Here is a 19,876-nt window from a genome sequence, read left to right as displayed (position 1 = left end):
GGGTTCCTTAAAATTCAAAGAGTAGAAGGTACCCTTTGAAGGAATGGAAAGACAAACTTGTTTAAATAGCCTCGGGCTGGCTTATTTGAAATTGTGTCTCTGTGTCTCTGCTCTTCTGATTAGATCAGTATTAATATTAAGACTCTTGAGAATCTCTGTCAGGAATTCACCTTTACAGTCCTTGGTAACCACATTGATCTTTTCACATGACTGGCTTGAGGCTGGCTTCATTGTAGCCCCACTGGTACAGAAGTACACACAGCACACAGACTGTCTGAGTAGAGTATTATGCTGTGCACAAATAGTCATGGATCGTCAGACCCTTATGACAGCTGTAGGTCCAGTCCAGTAACTACCGCTGTTGCTGAACCCAGAAGACTTTAAAGCACAAAGTATTTATCATTTAACCCCCACCATCCTGCCAATGTATGCCAAGTTACGCCACCAGCCTCTGCCCACTAGTATACACATATAACAACTTTGTAAGGTAAATACTGTTATTAACCCCATTTTACAGATGATGGACCTGAGTTGTACAAAGGTTAAACCATTTTCCCCAAGTCACGTAGTCTGCAAATACTGTAGAGGCAGAATTCAGCCTCGGGCAGTCTGTCCCAGAGTCTGCACTCTTAGTCATTATGCCGCACTACATTCTGGGATTATTTTAATTATGCCTAAAAAGCCAAGACTCTCCACACATTAAAAACAAACAAACAAACAAACAAACAAACCCAAGGGGTGCCTGGGTGGCTCAGTTGGTTAAGCAGCTGCCTTCGACTCAAGTCATGATTCCAGGATCCTGGGATCCAGTCCCGCATCGGGCTTCCTCCCTCTCCCTCTGCCTGCTGCTCTGCTTACTTGTGCTCTCTCTCTCTACCTCTCTGTCAAACAAATAAATAAAATCTTAAAAAAAAAAAAAAAGGCAAAACCCAAAACAAAGCCCCTACTGTTTGTGGAAGGGAATGTCAGCCATGGAGCCCCACTCTCACTGTAGTGAGGCTTGAGAACAGGAGAGAGTGCAGAGGTAAACGTTTTGAGTTGAAAGAGATCTTCCAATTACCTAGGAGTATAGGCATTAAAGGGGCTAAGAAATACTAGCCTATGGGATGATTTTATGTAGTGTAAGCATTTCGAGTATTTTTTCTCTTTAAAAGTTGTGATGGGGGCGCCTGGGTGGCTCAGTGGGTTAAAGCCTCTGCCTTCAGCACAGGTCATGATCCCAGGGTCCTAGGATCCAGCCCTGCATCGGGCTCTCTGCTCAGCAGGGAACCTGCTTCCTCCTCTCTCTCTGCCTGCCTCTCTGACTACTTATGATCTCCATCTGTCAAATAGATGAATAAAAATCTTAAAAAAAAAAAAAAGTTGTGATGTTCTTTAATTCCTCTTTCTGTGGTTAGCTCTTTCAAAGCAAAAGAAAATCTCATTCTGGTAGGAGATCTTATAGTAGCAAGCTGAAACATGAAGTTTCTGGACCTTAGGATCTCCTACCCCATTAAAATATTTAATAAACCAGAACATTTCTGTATTACTGCCATAGAGCAATATAGTGTTATAGTTAGGGGAATAGAAAGGTGACTAAGATTGGGAAACTTACTTCTGTGTAAATGAAACTATAGTTTGGTTACCTTTCATCCTTTTCAAATTTTTGAAAGCAAAAAAAAAATTTTTTAAAGATTTTATATATTTGACAGACAGAGATCACAAGTAGGCAGAGAGAGAGAAGGAAGCAGGCTTCCCACTGAGCAGAGAGTCCAGTGTGGGGCTCGATTCCAGGAACCTGGGATCATGACCAGAGCCAAAGGCAGAGGCTTTAATCCACTGAGCCACCCAGGCGCCCCTTGAAAGCAAAATTTTTAATCAAAACTGTGATTTCCTGAAATTGACTTTTAATAGTTTTTTTTCCATACCATAATTTTCCTTCATTTCTTCTCTTCTTTTTCCTGCCCATGGATACTTATATTGGGGTGTTAAAATATCCCAAATGTGATATTTAAGTGTTTAAATAACAAGAGGAAGGGATCTGATTATAATGCAATTCATAAATAATATTCCTTCTGATTATTTTTATGCAAATGACCATGCTACATGAGTAGTTTTTAAGAAGCCTTTGAAGGAGTCTGAGCATAGACATCCTGGTCATTTGGAATCCTTTGTACTACTTGATTCGTCTGGACATTGTGTTCTTCCGATAAACTGTAGAAGCTGTTGAATGTTTTTATGATGGGTATGCCTCATTATAATCTTCAAATCCTTACTGAGTGACTGACACACATTTTGCCTAAACTTGAAAGAGTAATATAGGCCCCTTTGTAGAATGCCAAGTAGTAGACACTGGCCCAAGATCGAAAATCATCTTGGACTTTTCAGAAATAACAGGACAGCTTCCTAAAGAACATGGTGGCTCAGAGTCATGCCAACTTGCATGCCCTTCCAGAACTCCAGTAGAATGACACTGAAGAGGTTTCTTTAAAGTGTAAACCCACGAGGATGAGGAAAGTAGGAAAAGCAATAGTAACAAAAGTCGGAAGTCGGGAAACAGATGAGCAGTCAGAACCCTAAGCTGGCGGCGGGGGGCAGGGATGGCCAGGAGCCAACCTTACGCCACAGAACTGAAAAACTGGCAGGATCAGTGCCCGTGGAAATAAGGTTGAAAGGGTTGTTACACTTGGGTCTGGTTGAAATCCATTGAGGAACTCAGATCCCTAGCACTCCTACCCTCCATCCCACAGCTGGGCGATTCTTCGTTCCCTGCTGTGGCGGGAACTGGAGGCTTACTTGGAGAGGGAACCAGAGGCTCTGTGGTCGCACAGATACCTTGCACAGCTGAGGCAAAGGTCCCACAATGAAAATGGCATGGTTAAGTGATGTCATGGCACCAGGTGCTGAGATCCCAGGCCTGCTCTCTCCATCTGCTGCCAGAAAGCCAACAACTAGGCCTTCACTCTCTGGGCAGGATGCTAGAGGATCTTCTTCTGTGGCAACGGCAAGTTCACAAGGAAAGGCTGACTTAAATGGCCCAACCGGATAATCCTCTGTGCAGCTCCGGTCAACAAACTACACTCAGCGCTGAGAGCCGTCAGTCTGCTGTGTAATCCCTGTCCGTAAATGTGCGTCAGCGACAAAAGACTCACTGGGTAACTTGGTCATCTGATCGGCCTCTGCTGTGAAAGATGGACACGAAAACAAACAGAAGAAAGTGACTTGTTGGAATGGTATAGGAAAAGCACAGCTGCCAGAAATCCGGCTAGTTCCTTAACCTTCCTCTCTGTACTTTCCTGCATGTTTTAAAGTTTCTATTCTAGCTCTCATAGAGATAAGATACTGTAACAATAAAACAACAATATTGTACTATTATAGCAAAAACAATAACAGTAAAACAATGAAAAAGGAACATTCGAAGAGCTCTTAGAAATTAAAAATATGAGAAAAGAAGCAAAAACTCAGTAGAAAAAAGAAAAGATTAGAAATTAAGTAAGAAACCCCTAGAAAGGAAGACACAAAGACAGAGATGGAAGAAAGTGAACTGCACCCCTGAATCCTCTATCTGGTCCAATTGTCAGCCAGGTGTGAGGACAGAAAAAAGACATCGGCAGAAATGCAAGATTTCAAGAGAACCCTTTATCTCCAGAAACCACTGGAGGACATGCTCCATCAGAAGAAAAAGGAAGACATGGGATGTAGGAAACATTAAATGTATTTTAGGAGAATCACCAAGACAGAGTAAGGGGCCTCGGCAGGATGAAAAACTACAGGCAACAAACCCATAGCATAGGTGAAATGTATTCTGGAAGATAAAAATGAAAGAATGTCTGATGCACACAAACGCCTTGAGAGAAGATCTAGAGCACTGGTCAGTCTGGCTCACTGCCTGGTTTTTAAATACAGTGTTACCTGGACATAACTGTACCCATGTACTTGCACCTGGTCTACGGCTGCGTTCACACTACCGAAGCGGAGTTGAATAGTTGCGACAGGTACCATAAAGTCTGCTGAGTCCAAATGCTTTCTCTCTGGCCCTTTAAGAAAAAGTTGGCAGACATGCTCTAGAGAATTGACTCTAGATGGACAAGAGCTTATGGTTGAATTAGTTCTCTATACAGAGAAAATGATGTAACTGCTAAAGTTAGGGAGAACAAAAACTGGACAGGAAAGGAAGAGTAGCGTTGACTGACTACATGGCTTAGCTTTGAATATATGTACGTGATTATAGTAATGTGAAGGTCTACTACTCTGCTCATTGCAGTTACCCTACAGCTGCATCGGGGAGATGGGACGGATGTGAATGAATGTGTGGTGGGAGAGGGAAGAAGGTGCTTACTCCTCCTCTACCATAGTGGGAGGTCAGTAGGCTGGCCCTAAAACTGAAGAGGAAACATATAGATATAAAAATCCTTGGTTCAAAGAGGTAAAAATCAGTTCTTCTGGGGAGAGAGAAACAACGGCAGTGGGATGGGGACCACTATTTTTTCAACAAACCTTTTGCAGGCTTTTAAAACTGTGCCTCTTTATACCGTTGATTAAAATGAACTCCCCCACAAAACTGGAAAACAAACAAGAAACTTCAGCATCAGCAACTACATAGTATGTACTCGAGCTGCCCTTTTCTGCCCTTGAGTCTCGCAGATGGGTATCCCTAATCATCCCGGCCCGTTTCCTGGTGATTCGGGACCCATTCACAGAATCTGCACATTCGTGCATCTGCACATTCGTACTCCCGTAAGAGGTGGCCCGGCTCAGGAAACCTCTGCCTCTGATACAATTCAGGCACCAATTTAGGCAGATTCTGTCTGGTTCACAGACATTTCCTCCAAAAGAGCACTGCTAAAATGCATTATTCGGCCATGCCTCTGACTATGCTTAATGTCCTACAGTAGCCGCATTTTATTTTATTCTATTTTATTTTATTATTTTATTTTGTTTTGTTTTATTTTTTAAAGATTTATTTATTTAATTGAGAGAAAGAGAGTGTGTGGGTACCTGCGCCAAGTAGGGAAGCAGACTCCCTGCTGAATAGAGCACTACCCCAGCGGGGCTCGCTCTCTGCACTGGGAGATCTGACCCCACCTGACACCAAGACGCCCAGTGGACTGAGCCACTCATGCACCCCAGTAACTACAGTTTAAAATCTCATCTATTCTGAACACCATTTCTTCTTAAACCCATAAGCATGGGAAGAGTTATTTCTCAGTAATTATTTGTAGCTATAGGACAGTTTATTAGTATTTTCTCATCATCTGGCACTGGACCTAACGTACAATAGGCTGGCAAATGTTTGAATGAATGAATGGACTCTGTTGTATAGTCAACAATTTTTTAAAAACCAAGATGCCCTGAGGGACGCCTGGGTGGCTCAGTTGGTTGGGTGGCTGCCTTCGTTTCAGGTCATGATGCCAGGGTTCTGGAATTGAATTCCGCGTCAAGCTCTTTGCTCAGTGGGGAGCCTGCTTCTCCCTCTGCCTCTGCCTGCTGCTCCCCTTGCTTGTGCACTCTCTCTCTCTGTCAAATAAATAAATAAAATCTTAAAAAAGAGAGAGAGATTCCCTGAGAAGCTGTAGAAATGAACCCTTGCCAAAGCCACAGGTGATTCCATAACTTTCTTCAGCATTTCAGTCACCAAAGGTAAGTTGTGCTTCTGAATGATTTTGATTTCTGAATTAAAAGTAGTTTTCGCTTCTTTTCTAAATCTTCATAGGATCTTTCCAATTAAAGATGTACCCCTGGAGACGGATGGCCTTGCTGATTGGCTCTATCAACGTTTTATTGAAAAAGAAGAACTCTTATCACATTTTTATGAAACAGGTACACAGTATCCTATTATGTATATTTCTGAAGTTGATTATTCCAAAGATATACTTTAGGGGAGATAACCATTTTTTCATTCTTCAGATACCCTAAAGGAATCAAACTATTTCTATATTTAAGAATTCCAGCTTAGAATATTCATTAGGACAGTGTTAATGTAAAATTTATTCAGGCCTTTACTTCAGCAGCCAGTGTTCAAGATCACATGATGAGTAAAATGTACAAGTGGAACGAATTCGAGACAGTACACAGTATGTAGAAGACTACAGTCGTACGTGTACAATTACACGGGCTGTTTTATGAAATAGCAAATAACATTTGTGGTTTGGCATTGTATGTGATTGTTTATAAGACCGTCATCTAAAAAATACCCTTTGAGATCATTTTGAACTGCGTTTTTACATGCTTATTCTTTTCTTTACATATAGGGATAAAGCTTACTTTTTACATTTTCACGGATACGACCTTATACTTTTCTTCTTGAGAGAAAAAAGTCAATTTACTGGAAGTTCCCTTACCTATACTTAATATTCTCTACCTTATGTGAAAACTGCAATGCGTTGAAACAGCCACAGGAAGGGAGGAGGGGGAGGGAGGAAGAGAGGAAGTTAGGAAAGAAGGAAATTAGCGTTGGTAGAATGCCAGGCATTACCAAAGTACTTTCACAAATAACTACATATGTTGTAGGCTTATTCTCTGGAACCTACATTAGGAAAAGAAAAAGGGGAAGAGAAAGTTGTTTTAGGTCAGATGATAGCTGTGAGATTTTAGATTAACAGAAAGTGCTGTTTTCTCCCCACTTCGATTTTTTTGGTTCAGAATTAATGTTCACGTTAAATCAAACTGTGGAAGGCCTAATGGTGCACAAAGGCTGATACTGTTAATTACCTTTAATGCTTCTGTTTTTGTGTTTAGGATTGTTTCACATTACCCACAACAGTATTCCTTCTGGATCCCAAGGTTTTGACCCCAGAGCTGTGGGCTAGTGCATACTCATATGACAGGGGCTGGGTGCTGTGCTTGTCTCTAGAATTCTTAGGAAGACTCATTCAACAAGATGCCCCTCTCCGCCATGTTCAGTCCTTGGTCTTACTCTCAAAATCTCTTTGAAGATAAAATAGGATAGATGTGTAAGAAGGCATGTGGTGATTCAGAGTCAACAAGATCTTTCTTCTTTCTCAGTCTTTGCCTCTTGCTTTATGATATTTAGCCTAAATTGTAGCAACAATAATGGAAGTCTCTTTTTAAGAAAGCTATTTGTATAATAGACCTTGAAACTTGAAAGTGTTCTCTGTAAATTGCTTGTGAGAAGCAAATCCCGGCCTGAATCAGCTTACTCAAAGGGATTATCAGCAAGGACAAAGACCATTTGAAATGCTGAAGTGTTATCAAGATGACCTTACATAATATTGCCCTGAAGCGGTCTAGCTTTCCCTTCTAGAAAAGAATTTGAAGATATCTGTTTACTTTGTCTTTCTCCTTTTAATTACTAAGATAATATTTCATAAATAATATTCCCTTTCGAAAAGAATACCAACGATTTACCACGGCTTTTTTTGTGGCAGAAACATTTAACTTGTAAATGGAGGAATTGGTGTCAATTATGTCATTTCAGAAATTATTTAAAATCAATTTCAGAGCACTTGAGTGGCTCAGTTGGTTAAGTGTCTGCCTTTAGACCCTGGAATTGAGCCCCGCATCGGGCTCCCTGCTCAGTCTGCAGTCTGCTTCTCTCTTTCCCTCTACTGGTCCCCTTGCTTGTGCTCTCTCTCTCCTGCTGTCAAATAAATAAAATCTATCTATCTATCTATATATACATATGAATATATATATTCAGGTATATATATATTCAGGTATATATATATTCATGTATATATATTCATGTATATATATATATTCATGTATTCATATATACATGTATATATATTCAATTTCACACATCTTGTGTCCTAGCCACTGTAGAACTCTCTAAGGTTACAGTGGAAGCAAGGCAGCCAGAGTGGCTACTCTCATGCAGCTTAAATTCCAGAAGGAGACAGAGAGTAAACAAGTCTGTAGAAAAAAGAATAGATAGACCTGGATCATTACAGATCATGGAAAATGCTAAGAAGGAAATAAACGGTGGAGAAGACTGTGACTGACTTGGGGGGATGGCACCGATGGTATTTTTTCTGATACTGAAAGAATGCAGATGTGGTTGCCTTTCCCTGAGATGAGAAAAGGCATCTCAGGCAGGAAGAATAAACGCAAATGTTCAGAGGTAGGAAAGGGCTCAGCAGTTCGAAAATTGTATTTCAAATGAGATCTCTCTTCAGGAACAATGAGAAGTCACAGACGATGATTTAAAAAACCAACAACAACAATTCTAAGTGAACTAATATTCGACTTTTGTTCCAGGAGACTTTACCACCACAGTAAGTAAATGAATATTTCTGTCTTGTCTTTTAGGAGCTTTTCCACCTCCCAAGGGCCATAACGAAGCTGTTTCCCGGGAGATGACCCTCAGCAATATGTGGATATTTCTCATACAGTCTTTCGCATTTTTGTCAGGCTACATGTGGTATAACATCATCCAGTATTTTTACCATTGCCTATTCTAGGAATTGACTTGGACTTGTCAAGGTCACCATAGGAGTTCAGACTTTCATAAGTGTGCATTATTTTACATGTGCAAATCACAATATAAAAAAAATAAGCAAAGGAAATTCAATGGATGGATTAATATTTATCCCCCTTTGGGATATTTTAAAACTCTACTAAAATGAGGATCAGTAATATAATGACCTGCTAATATGTTTTAAGGACCTTTCACGTTTTAAAAAGATACACTCTACCACACACTTAAGCAAACACCACATTTGGAGAAGAGGAAATCATAAACTCATTGTAGAAGACCGTCTGAGAGAAACTCCGTTGCCACCAGACATCCTTGATGACCTAGTTCCAGCTCAAGAAAGTTGTATTCGTTCCTCTTAGCTAGTCGTCTCTATCAGGGCAGAGCTGTAGAGCGCCCTCATTTCCACCAACTCTGGCTGTGTGTCTAGGAGCCTAGAGGGGAGCTGGGCAGCACCCTCAAGAACTGTTCCCCTGCGGTTCACAGTGACACTCCGGTGTCCGGCACAGCACGCCCGTGGGGGAGAAGCAGTGTCCACTGGACACGTTCCGGTACTAGAATGTGTTCCTAAAAAGGCTAGCTCAATCCAACATCGTGTTTACATGCGCTAGTGCTTTCCCTTAAATGAGGGGGGTCACTTGATTTCTCTTTTCATATAGAGGCATATCATAGACTGATAATTGTCTTTTACCAAATGCACTTTTATCAGATGCATATATAGCAAAGGATTAGTAATATAGCCTGAAAACAAATGTCAGCATAATCAGTGAACGGGATTCTTGAGAGGCTCTCTCTCTCTGCGTGGGTACCGGGGCGCCCCCCGCACGGAGCGCCCACAGGAGCCTTCCGTCGGCTTAGAGGCTGTGTTCTGCCCACTTCGGCTTGTTAGCACCAACTGTATTTGGGGGGGCTGGAACAGATTAATGTGAAACATTATGATCAGTTTAAAATGATCAGTTTAAAGTGAGATAGGGGTTTTATTAGAAAAATAAGAGTAAATAAGAGTTAGAGCCAGACATAGGCTTAAAATGGTGATAAGTTCTCACATGGTACCCCCAAACCTGTGTTCTGTCATCACCTCAAGTTGCTGCCCACATCAGGGTGGTGTAACCATCAGACAGACCTGCACAAAAGGCTTCCCAATCTCTTTACAATCGCTTTAAAGAGGATAAAGTCAAGTTTCTATTTCTAGAGAACACTTTTTTCCCCTCCACTATGATTTACCTCACAGTTGAACCAGACTCTTCTCAGAAAGTGCTGGGATGGCCTCAGACCCTCACCCGCACTCCCAGCATTGAGACAGAGTTGGTGTTTGGTTTGGGATTGTAGGCTTTGAAGATCCTAGGAAGTCAGTGGCAGTTTCCTGTGATATGAGCGTTATAGATGCCCCGTTGTCACTAATCCTACAAATGGCAATTTGGAGAAGTAGGCCAGAAAAGAAAAATAGAGGCTAATGTTTTCTATTTTTAAATAAACCAAAAAAAAAAAAAACACAAAAACTGAAAAGATTGAAAAGATGTGAATTTTCTCCCAGTTATGTGGGAAAGGTAAAGCAACACCAAATACAAGCCCACAGCAGCTTCATCTTTGGGTTAATTCCGTGCATATATGAAAGAGAATAATGTGTTAATGAAATACCTCATTGCATATTATGCTACTACTGGTAAAATGCAGAAGACAGTTATTGTATGTGCTTTGGTAGGGGTTGTTACAAGATGCAATTTTTCTTTTCTTTTTTTTTTGGAAACCTAAGCATTTTACTGTTTTACAGGGACAGTGAGTAGGTGAAACTGATCTTGCGTCAGAGGCATGGACGGTGATAGGAAGCCTTAACGATGCTTCTGTTTGAGGTCCAGCAAACGCTGCTAGAATCCAGGCTGAATTGAAATTGTTCATTTGAGAGGTTAGTCAGATATCTGGGGAATAATGTGCTCACTGTCAAGTATGGCACACACAGTCCTAGCTAGATAGGCCTTTTTCCTTATCGCTAAAGCAAGCCACAGCAAGGGGTGGCCAGTTCTGTCAGGGCGAGAGAGGCATACACGCATGCGTAAACGCAGGTCAGGGCCACTTTTGCCAGCGCTGTGCTCCAAAGGAACATGCTATTGTTAATATATACTGTACACATTAAACCAGCTATGGTGTTAAAACGCTTTACTTTTCAAGCGCAGAGTCATGTCAACAGTCTGTAGAGTGACAGATACCAATAGATATGTGAGTTCATTTTTTGTGAGTTGTAATAGATGTGTCATGATCTATGTATCCCCCTCCAATTGTTAATAAGCGTGTTCTCCCTTTTTTGTTCATCCGAGAGCATCGATCGCGCTCTCCTTACCAGTAAGTGGAGGGCAGCAGCTTGCACTAGGGAATGTGGAGAGAGGGTTCTGTGGCAAATCAGGGAAGCAGCAATATGCCACTGTGTAGAAGTGAATAAAAATTCCAAATTTGTGAGATGAAAGGAGGTTTAGGGAACACATTTTATTAAGGGGGGAGAGACTGAAACCGTGCTAGTGTCATACCAGTAGCTTATAGTCTCAGCACGGCTTCGTCCCAGCAGAGGGGCGTGAGAACTCCCTTCTGGATCCTCTTCCGAACACGTCACAGTGATAGAGCACCTAGCTGGTGGGCCATGGGCCGAGGGCAGGTGCAGCACATACGAAAATGACCACACCGGCGGTTCACTCTTCAGGTGAGAAACTGTCGTTGCTGTTGAAATACACAGATATGATACATACAGACATACGATGGAGAAACCTATACACCAGTGGAAGATAAAGAAAAATGACAGAATGGAAAATGACGTTTCAGGTGGGCAAAGTTAGCTGAGAATCTAAATAGCTTTTTACAAAAAGAGGGCTCTGAGTTCAGTTCTGTCATATTATTAAGTAGATTTTAATCTTACAATCAAACATGACTTCCCCACAGTGAAGGAACTAGGGATTGCTGGGTAATTCATCCAGTGATACATCATAGTTAGCCAAAAATATAATGTGTATTTATGAGTTTGAGGGTTTTTTTTTAATCAGGCTTTTTTGTTCTTCTAGAGATGCTTGCTGATTTTTAAAACAATGATTTTAATTGTTCATTAGTTTCTCTTGCTTATGTATTTATGACTGTGTTAATGAGTAGTGAAAGATTTGGGAAGACAGCTTCAGAAAGAGGGAACACAAAAGCCTAAATAATCCATGGACTAGAAAAGGAATCCCTGAATAATCAAGAGTTGGCGGTTTTGCAGTGATGCTCAAGCCTTTAATGGAAATGAGATGTGAAGTCACCCAACACAGGCCTCAGAGCATCGTCCTCATGTGACTCTCGTGGGGACTGATGTTAAGAATGCCTCTTCATTCTTTGTTTGTGTTACCCCTTGTGGGTTTGTCTTTAGTGACATTTTGACAATCACTTCCCTGAAGACTCTTGTGAACTAGTGGGACCTGGTCATAATCAGAGATAGCAGTCTTTAATCATGGACAGTCTTACTGGATTCTTTCGATATAAGGAAATGTTATTTGCACTGCCGCATAGGAAGAGTGAGTTATTTACTTCATGACACAGGATTTCACTCCAGAGAGTTACCATCATGAGGGGGTCTGCTCTGTTCCACAAGGATGACTAAAAATGGTTAGTCTTCCTTTTTTGCCATGTAATACTGGGAACCTTATGTCTGTTCACGTGAAAGGCCAAGTCCAAAGCAGAAGGTACACTGGTTTATGATATGAGGGGATGGAGACTAATGTGTTTGGGACCAAAACCACCAACATTGGACATTTCTAGATCACAGAGGGGCCGGGTGCTCTCTGGAGCAATCACTGGTTGGTGCTTTATTGCAATCATTTTGCATTGATCCTCAACAATTAGGAACTGGACCCTGGAAATAAGCTGAGGGTTGCTGAACTGCTGGGGGAGGGGGCACTGTAGCCATATGGAAGATAAAATTGGGGTTTTTCTGCAAAATTTCCATTGGAGGATTTTTACATTTAATATTTTTTAAAACAATTGAAAGAGCAAAAAAATTTTAAGTGTATTCTAGTTGCAAAGTAGACACACATATTTTGAATGGCTTTATTTTTATTGTGTAGAACTGTTGAACACAGGACTGGTGCACAAGCTCTTTACACATGAGGGGTCTGCATTTTACAGTAACTTATCTCATGACTGGGTAATGAAACAGTTACACACGGACCTGCCATTGTTGCATTTAAGTGCTTTCATTTTCCTTACAGTTATTACAAAGTTGTATTTATTTTATACAGATGGGTTTTTCGTTTTCCTGATGCCATATGTTTACTTCAGCTTGTTGACCTGTTTCTCTTTCTTTGTTATCTGCATGTTGAAATGTATGCTCAGAATGAATGTAAAGGCTGTGGCAACTGTCTTTAATTTTTGTAAAGGGCTGGTCACACGCGGATCTGGTTTATGAATGCATACGGGTTATTTTAGTAACCGGATCACCTTTTCAGAAATTGAGATGTGAACACCAAAAGAAGCATTTTCTCGCAACAACAACAAAAAAATGAATAGCTGGTTCTATTTTTTTTTAACTTAGAAAAAATAAAGTTGATTTTTTTCAAGTAAAGTGCTTTTACTTCTTAGTGGTGGGGACGGGGTATTTGTGTGTTTCTGGAGGTATTTCCGCATGAACATCTGTGGACATGTACTTGGGAGCACACCGTGGCAGCTGGATGCTGAGGGCAAATTGAAAACCAAATGAAAAAAAACAGTGTACTTCCTTCTTTGGTTTTAAACTCTTTCCTCCACTCCTTCCCTACTCTCCCCCTTGGTATGGTGGAGATACTGCTATCCTGGTGGTATACTGGTAAATGTTGAACAGGCCGTTCTCCTGGGGGAAAAAAAAATGATGTGTGCAAATGCACATAAGATGGCTATAAATTTTCCTGATATAAGAATATAGAACACAATTAATAGATAATAATAAAATATACTTAATTGTAAGTTCTGTATGGCCAAGTGATTCTCCCAGGATGCTTTAGTTGAGTTTGCTAAATTCTTGTCACCAACCTGTGATGTGAAAAATGGAATAACATCCTAATTCACCTATCTCTCAAATTTATTGTTGCTCAACCCAATATGTGATCTACTGCTAAACTATTTCTTACCCTCGTACAAATTTTACTCATTAAAGTGAACCACTTTGAGCTTTAGCACTAATTACAAGCTTATATAATTTTAGTAACAGCTGTTTAACAACTGCTGGCAAAATTATAAAATTTAACCATCGGCTCTAGGGTTAGGAGCCAGTCAGAGCGATCTCCAGCATACCACTGTCCTGTCTTTTCTGTTGGTTTCACTGTTAATACTGAATAAATTTCTCACAGTTAAGCTACTCACTGCTCTCAGGAAATTCCTGCCACACACCCTTCCAGGGGCTTCAGAAGGTAGGAAAGCATTCACATTGGTCTTAAACAGCACGATTTTGATTTGAAGAATTTGACAAAAGCAAACTTTTCCTGAAGTGCATGGGAAGCTTGCCTATTTCTAAAGCTGATTCTGTGCTTTCGGGTCTCAAAACGAAGTAGACTGTGATATGAGCCTCTCTGAGATTTTGTTTTGAGCATTTAAAACATTTATTGTTTAGATCATTGTTTGTAGAATATGTTTGATCCCACTAAAAAAATTTAAATGTATTAAATCTACCAAATAAGTTAAAATGTTACAGTTCAGTCTACCTCTTCTTCTGTTTGGATTCAGGCTGTTGTTTTGAGTTGAGGTTCTAATTTTTCCCCTCTAGACGTTGTTTCTGTCCAAGATGAAGAACAAATCGAGGGCAGAAGACGGCATATTTGAAGCTCTCAGAGATCTCTCACTGACCAGCCCTCTTTCTCATGAGTTGGGGGAAAAAAAGCCATTGTTTTAAATCTCCACTTAATATGAAAATGCTTGTTTTTAAAATGTTTCTTCCTGCTGGAAAAAAATATGTATTTTTAAAAGGAAAAAAAATTCCTCTTTTGGCTATAAGAAAAAGTCAGCTGTATGAGCAGGTGTGACCATATCATAACATGCTGATATATAAATCAATAAATTTTTACCTCTCAGGACTTGTATAACCTTGTTCTTAACTCTTAGAGGCACAAGAAATAATAAATATCAGTCATCCAGGGGCGCCTGGGTGGCTCAGGGGGTTAAAGCCTCTGCCTTCAGCTCAGGTCATGATCTCAGGGTCCTGGGGATCGAACCCCGCATCAGCCTCCCCACTCAGCAGCAAGCTTGCTTACTCTTCTCTCTCTGTCTCTCTCTTTGCCTGCCTGTCTACTTGTGATCTGTCAAATAAATAAATAAAAATCTTAAAAAAAAAATATATATATATATATATATTTTAGTCATCCAGGTCACATATAAATGACACACAATTGATTGGAAGCAAGAAAGGTTAGCTAACCACCAGAAAAGAGCCAGGCTCTTTTCATCATCAGAAAAATTAGTTATGCTCAGACCCATTTTACAAAGGAAGAAATGGAACAATGTTTTTTTGTTTTTGTTTTGTTTTGCTTTTTGCTAGAAAACATGACTGTATCATGAAGCTCATCTCTGAATTTTCCCCTAGAGTGTTTCTGTTGCTTGTCCTTGGAGTCTCTTCTGCCTTTTTAGGTGTGAGATTTGCTCTAGAGATGGTGGTAAAGTTCTTAGCGCTCACTTACTGTGAGCAAAGGAGAACACTGGGCCATCCTTGCGATGACAGCAACTGTCTTCCTGGTGTCATTGAGAAATCACAGGGCTGGGATCCCTCCCCAAGTTGTCAGTTGTTACATCTTCATGCCTGTGTTTCATTTTTGATGCAGAACTTCCTGACAAAGGTCTTATTTTCAGTTTTTCACCAGTTAACTAAAACTGTGTCAGGACCAGCTGGTGGACATTTGAGGGACAAGAAAGTAGAGCCCTAGAAGTGGAGAAATCAGAAGACCTTAGACTACTAGGAAGAGGAACCCAGGAGTGACAGAAGGCAAAGGGAGCACAAAGGTGGCTTTCTAAGCAGGTACACACAGCCCCTGACACAGGCAGACCTCAGAGGGTCTCCAGCACCACGGTGAGTCTTCAGGAAATCCACCTCTGTGAGAACTCTGTCTTAGGACCACCATCTTGGGGGCTCACCTGTGGAGGACCCCACATACCATTTCAGTTACTCTGCCCTCTTGGCAGAAGCAAAGCGTGCCTCTGAGCCATTAGGCATCTCCAGGATGCTAAACAAAAGGACAATTCAAAATATTGGTGACAAGGAGCTTCTTTTCATCAAGGCATCTGGAGCCCACAATAGGGCTTTTAGCTTTCCCTGCAATGTACACATTTCAATTAGGACAAAGGATGACATTGGAAACGAGGCATCTGGGACAGTCTCTATTGGATGTATCGAACTCTCACATATTCAGTGTGGGGCAGTGAGAGCCGTGGCAACTTGGGGCTCCAAAAAGCACAAGAAATAGAAGCCCACCAAAACTTCTTTTGGCATGATGTCATTTTGGAGAAAATCACAGATTCAATCAATGTGAATGAGTCTACAAGAGGGTGTAAATACTGGGAGGCATGGCTTTATCAGAAGCCATGTTTGAAGAGGGGCTATCACAGTGAACAATTTACTGGAATAAACAACACTAGATGGGTCTAGAACTCTTAGACTTTTACAAATTTGCCCATAATTTCAATAGTTGGAAATATTTTGAATTTCTGAATACTTTAAGAGGATTAGATCTGTTGGTCCATCACTCATTCATATATATCATATTCATCAAAAGGACGCATATCTTAAAGAACGGCAGTTTTGTTTGGGAGTAATCTTTATATTATTTTCAGCTCCAACTGATGCATACCTCATTAATCCTTAGCCAGCACGAACTTCAGAAATCACCTTGTTTTGAGACGGTGGATTTCATTCTGGTGCAATTTTGGTCTCTTGCTGGTAGCATCAAATGGCTACTTAACAGAATTGTGGGGGCTAGAGACTGGGCTCTTGATTTCCATTGAAATGTTTTCCCCAAAACAACAGATTGCCTGTTTGGGTTTCTGTTTTGAGTAAATTAAGAGTTAAAGCTAAAGGATTAAGTATACTTCTTAAAGGGGTGATGGACGAGTTAAAGCTAAAGGATTAAATATACTTCTTAAAGGGGTGATGGACTTAAGAGCTTCTAGAATTTGCTTTTCCTCGATTTTAAAGTCTATGTAATAATTCTCAAGCCCTAGATTATTATTATTTTTTTTAAACTCTTCCCTCAGCTGTTGCAGAGATACAATTAGCCGCTAAAAAAAAAAGTCTGAAATCCATGCTGTTAATCTCTTGGAAGGTGGAAGTAAAATGTAGTTTGTGTTTATCTTTGCCCCATAGAGGGAAAGAGAAAGAGAATGCCTCACTTCAGACCGAAGCGGGGAGAGATCTCAGTCTCATAACAGCTCCTTTCATTTCTGAATTCTGGGTATGACAGGAAGCAGGTAGTAAGCTCAGAGACACCACTGCCTCTAGTGCACAAATGTCCCTTCATCATGGCAGCCACTAGCTTCCAGAGTGTAGCCAAGAAGAGTCCGCAGAAGGGCAGCAACCCCCGGGACCCAGCCTGTGAGCGTGAATCCGAACCCTTTTGTTAAGCATCTTACTTATCCTTTAAACCTCTCTCTCCTCGTGAGTTAAATGGGAAACTTTCAAAGAGTTCTTTTCAGTATTACATGAGATCTTCTCTGTGAAGCCCATTGTATTGAATGACCAGTAAAGGAGGCTGTTTTATCTCAGCCCAGTTGGGTTTATACAGAGTATGTAAATTATTCCCACATGTACCTGTGTCTAAGGTCCAAATGACCTGTTTGGTTCCTAAGAATTGTATCACTATCCCCCAGGCTGTAATGCCCATCATCCCATTTTTGCAGAACCCTAGGTCATTTGGGTTTCTAAGATGAACTGAAATATAGTCAGCCCAGCCAAGCGCCTAACCTCCCCCTAGTCAGACTACATCTAATTATTTAAGGCTCCTGACAGCAGCAACAAAGAGCTTTGAGGTCCGAGAGCCAATTAGGAAGGTAAGGAGAGTAGGGCATAAAGAGGAAATAGGATCTGCTAGACAGAAGACATTACCTAGTCTTCATAGAGACCTATTTTTGCCTCTGAGACATGATGTCACTTGTGGTGAAGACCTTGAACTCATTATCAAAAGGGAGGGAAATATAATTTCTAGTAGTTGGAAGCTGTCCACCAGCTCATAGTTGTCTATGTATAATTCATATGATCCTCAAATATAAAAGCCTGCGCTGAAGGCGCCCCGAAGATTCAGGAAGCCACAGTAATTTCGCAGATGTTTTCCTCTCTCATTGAAGAAGACTGAAGCTTCTATCTTGAGAGATGACATTTTCTCTTCCAGTTTTAAGGGCCGCATACTCAGTTCTTAAGAATCAGGTACGAGAAGGAAGTGGACAGAGTAGAATCAAATGCTGCTTATGATTACTGTAGGATGGTGGTCGACTACAGTGGAACCTCCAGGGGCAGCTCGCACAGCAAGCCTGATTTTTCTACAAGAGCCCCGGCCTGATACCCATCAGGTTGTCTGGCCAGAATTCACAGAACTTCCTCAGGTTATCGACACCAGGAAGTAGCAATTCCATGAGGGAGGGGATGAAGGGCAAAGGTGAGATTATGGAACAGGTCTCCTCGAGGAGATCTGGAGATACTTAGAAGCCATCGTCTGGGGAGAAGCCTGGTGTGAAGGATGACTCATGGAGATGCATCTGTGCCTGCTAAGGCATGACAGAACTCACAGCAGTCCTAGGCTGGCCCATGATGAAGATAACCTGGCTTTGGTTTCCTAAAAGGGCTACTACAAAAGGCAAGGGATTGAATGAGTTAACGAAAGTGGAATTTATAAAGCATTTTCTCCTCGGAGGCAGAGAAATGGAATGGTTGATTACTCAGCCTTCTGAGTCCATTCCATGTTTTAAGATCAAGAAGAGTAACTGGAATAAATCAGAGTTGTGTCCGAATGATGGGACGACTGGTGTGTCAGGAGGAGTGCTGATTCAGACTGACCGGCTATTGAAAGAGGAAGGAAAGGATTAACAAGAGGGCTACCTTACCAGCCCCATGGGTAGTGACCTGTCTAACCACAAGGATAGATTCTAACACAAAGAGACCAGCCCCAGCAGGTTGCCCCGTGAGTTTCCCATTGGAAAGGTGTTTACTATTGAGTGGAGGTCGGGAGGTGTGGTCGTGGTGGGTACAAGAATCTGAACACTGCAGACAAGAAAGAAATGAAGGAAAAACCTTTGTTTTTAGAAGCTGGAGAAATAGGAAAGCACTGAGTCTCCTGAGCAAGTGAGAGGCAATAGTGTGTCTCAGGGAGCGCCTGCAACACACTCCGTCACAGACATCTGGTAGCACAGGTCTGTGCAGTTATCAACTGGCAGGTCCTCGTGGTGAGGCTTTCTCCACGGGGGCTGCTTCTCCCATGGGTTCCAGCTCTTCTGGTCAACCCTGTACCTCACCAGGAAAACGGCGAGCCAAGGACAGTCCTTCCTGCCCACTCAGGTCCCAGGCCCCGGGGATCTCCACTCTCAGTTCCTTGCTCTACCATTCCCTCACATGGCTCCCCTCTGGATGGGTGGGCCCTGGTGAAGTGCTCAGAATTTCCTCCATGGATGTAGTTGCACAATCAGGAGACGGACAAAACCACATGGTTCTAGAAGCTTCCGTTTCTTTCTTTGATGAGCATTTTTAAAGTGTGTTCTTGTGTGATTGACTCGGTGGCTGTTTGAAGTTGTTGTGTTTTTGTCTAGTTTCTAAATTTCTGCATTATTTCTTTGGGCAATGGGAGGGAGTTTCTGTGATTCTGCTTTATCCATCTTTAAACAAGTTGAATGTATTTTAAGAAAAAAAGATTCACTTTATCAAAAGGCTGCTTAGTTCATGCCTTTCTCATAACTGTTACTCAAAATGAAGCACATATGAAAAGAAGGTATTATATTACCTATAGCCTGGGTGAAAAATAATTTAGTACAAAGAATTAAGGTGTTCTTCTTTCTGTTTCAATAGACTGCAGGGTTTCCTAGATGAAGTGAGATTTCGACTGCTGAGAGATGGAAGGGGAAGGCTGAGTGTGGGCAGCAAGGGCTACTAATCTGGAAGTTTTAATTTCCTCAATTTCTACTCCTTAGAAAATGCCTGTCGCACAGAGGGTTGGTGACAACCCAATGAGATAATCCTTACGAAAGAGTTCAGAGATCTTTAAACACTCCACAAGAATGAGCGGCAGTAACAATTACATTCAACACTGAAACGGATCCTTTCTTGGCCCTAAAAGAATTCACAAAGAAGCTGGGTGAACCTGTGCCAGGGGTGGGTGGGAGAACCCAACTCTGGCTGTGGGTTGGGCCAGCTGGCCTCTACAGCCTTCCCCACCATGAGCCATTGTCCGTCGCAAGTACTCTGATAAAAGCTCCACTGTGCCTGCATCTTCTAGTGTGCTCGGAGGGGGAAAG

General features: G+C 41.5%; 1 protein-coding gene across 4 annotated transcripts in view; it reads left to right on the top strand.

Moving 5' to 3' along the window:
• LPGAT1 (lysophosphatidylglycerol acyltransferase 1) overlaps positions 1–12,989 on the top strand; it is an 83,569-nt gene extending 70,580 nt beyond the window's left edge. For all 4 annotated transcript variants that reach the window (XM_045084693.1, XM_045084692.1, XM_045084694.1 and 1 more), the window contains exons 7-8: positions 5,693–5,799; positions 8,251–12,989. In XM_045084693.1, the coding sequence (XP_044940628.1) occupies positions 5,693–5,799; positions 8,251–8,402 (259 nt within the window). In that variant the 3' untranslated portion in view covers positions 8,403–12,989. The remainder of the gene's footprint in view (positions 1–5,692; positions 5,800–8,250) is intronic.
• Positions 12,990–19,876: the final 6,887 nt, after the last annotated feature.

The sequence above is a fragment of the Mustela putorius genome, unplaced genomic scaffold (assembly GCF_011764305.1).
Source record: "Mustela putorius furo isolate JIRA1106 unplaced genomic scaffold, ASM1176430v1.1 tig00000785_pilon_pilon_pilon, whole genome shotgun sequence".
NCBI classification, from domain to species: Eukaryota; Metazoa; Chordata; class Mammalia; order Carnivora; family Mustelidae; genus Mustela; species Mustela putorius.
This window is presented reverse-complemented; position numbering and strand designations above follow the sequence as displayed.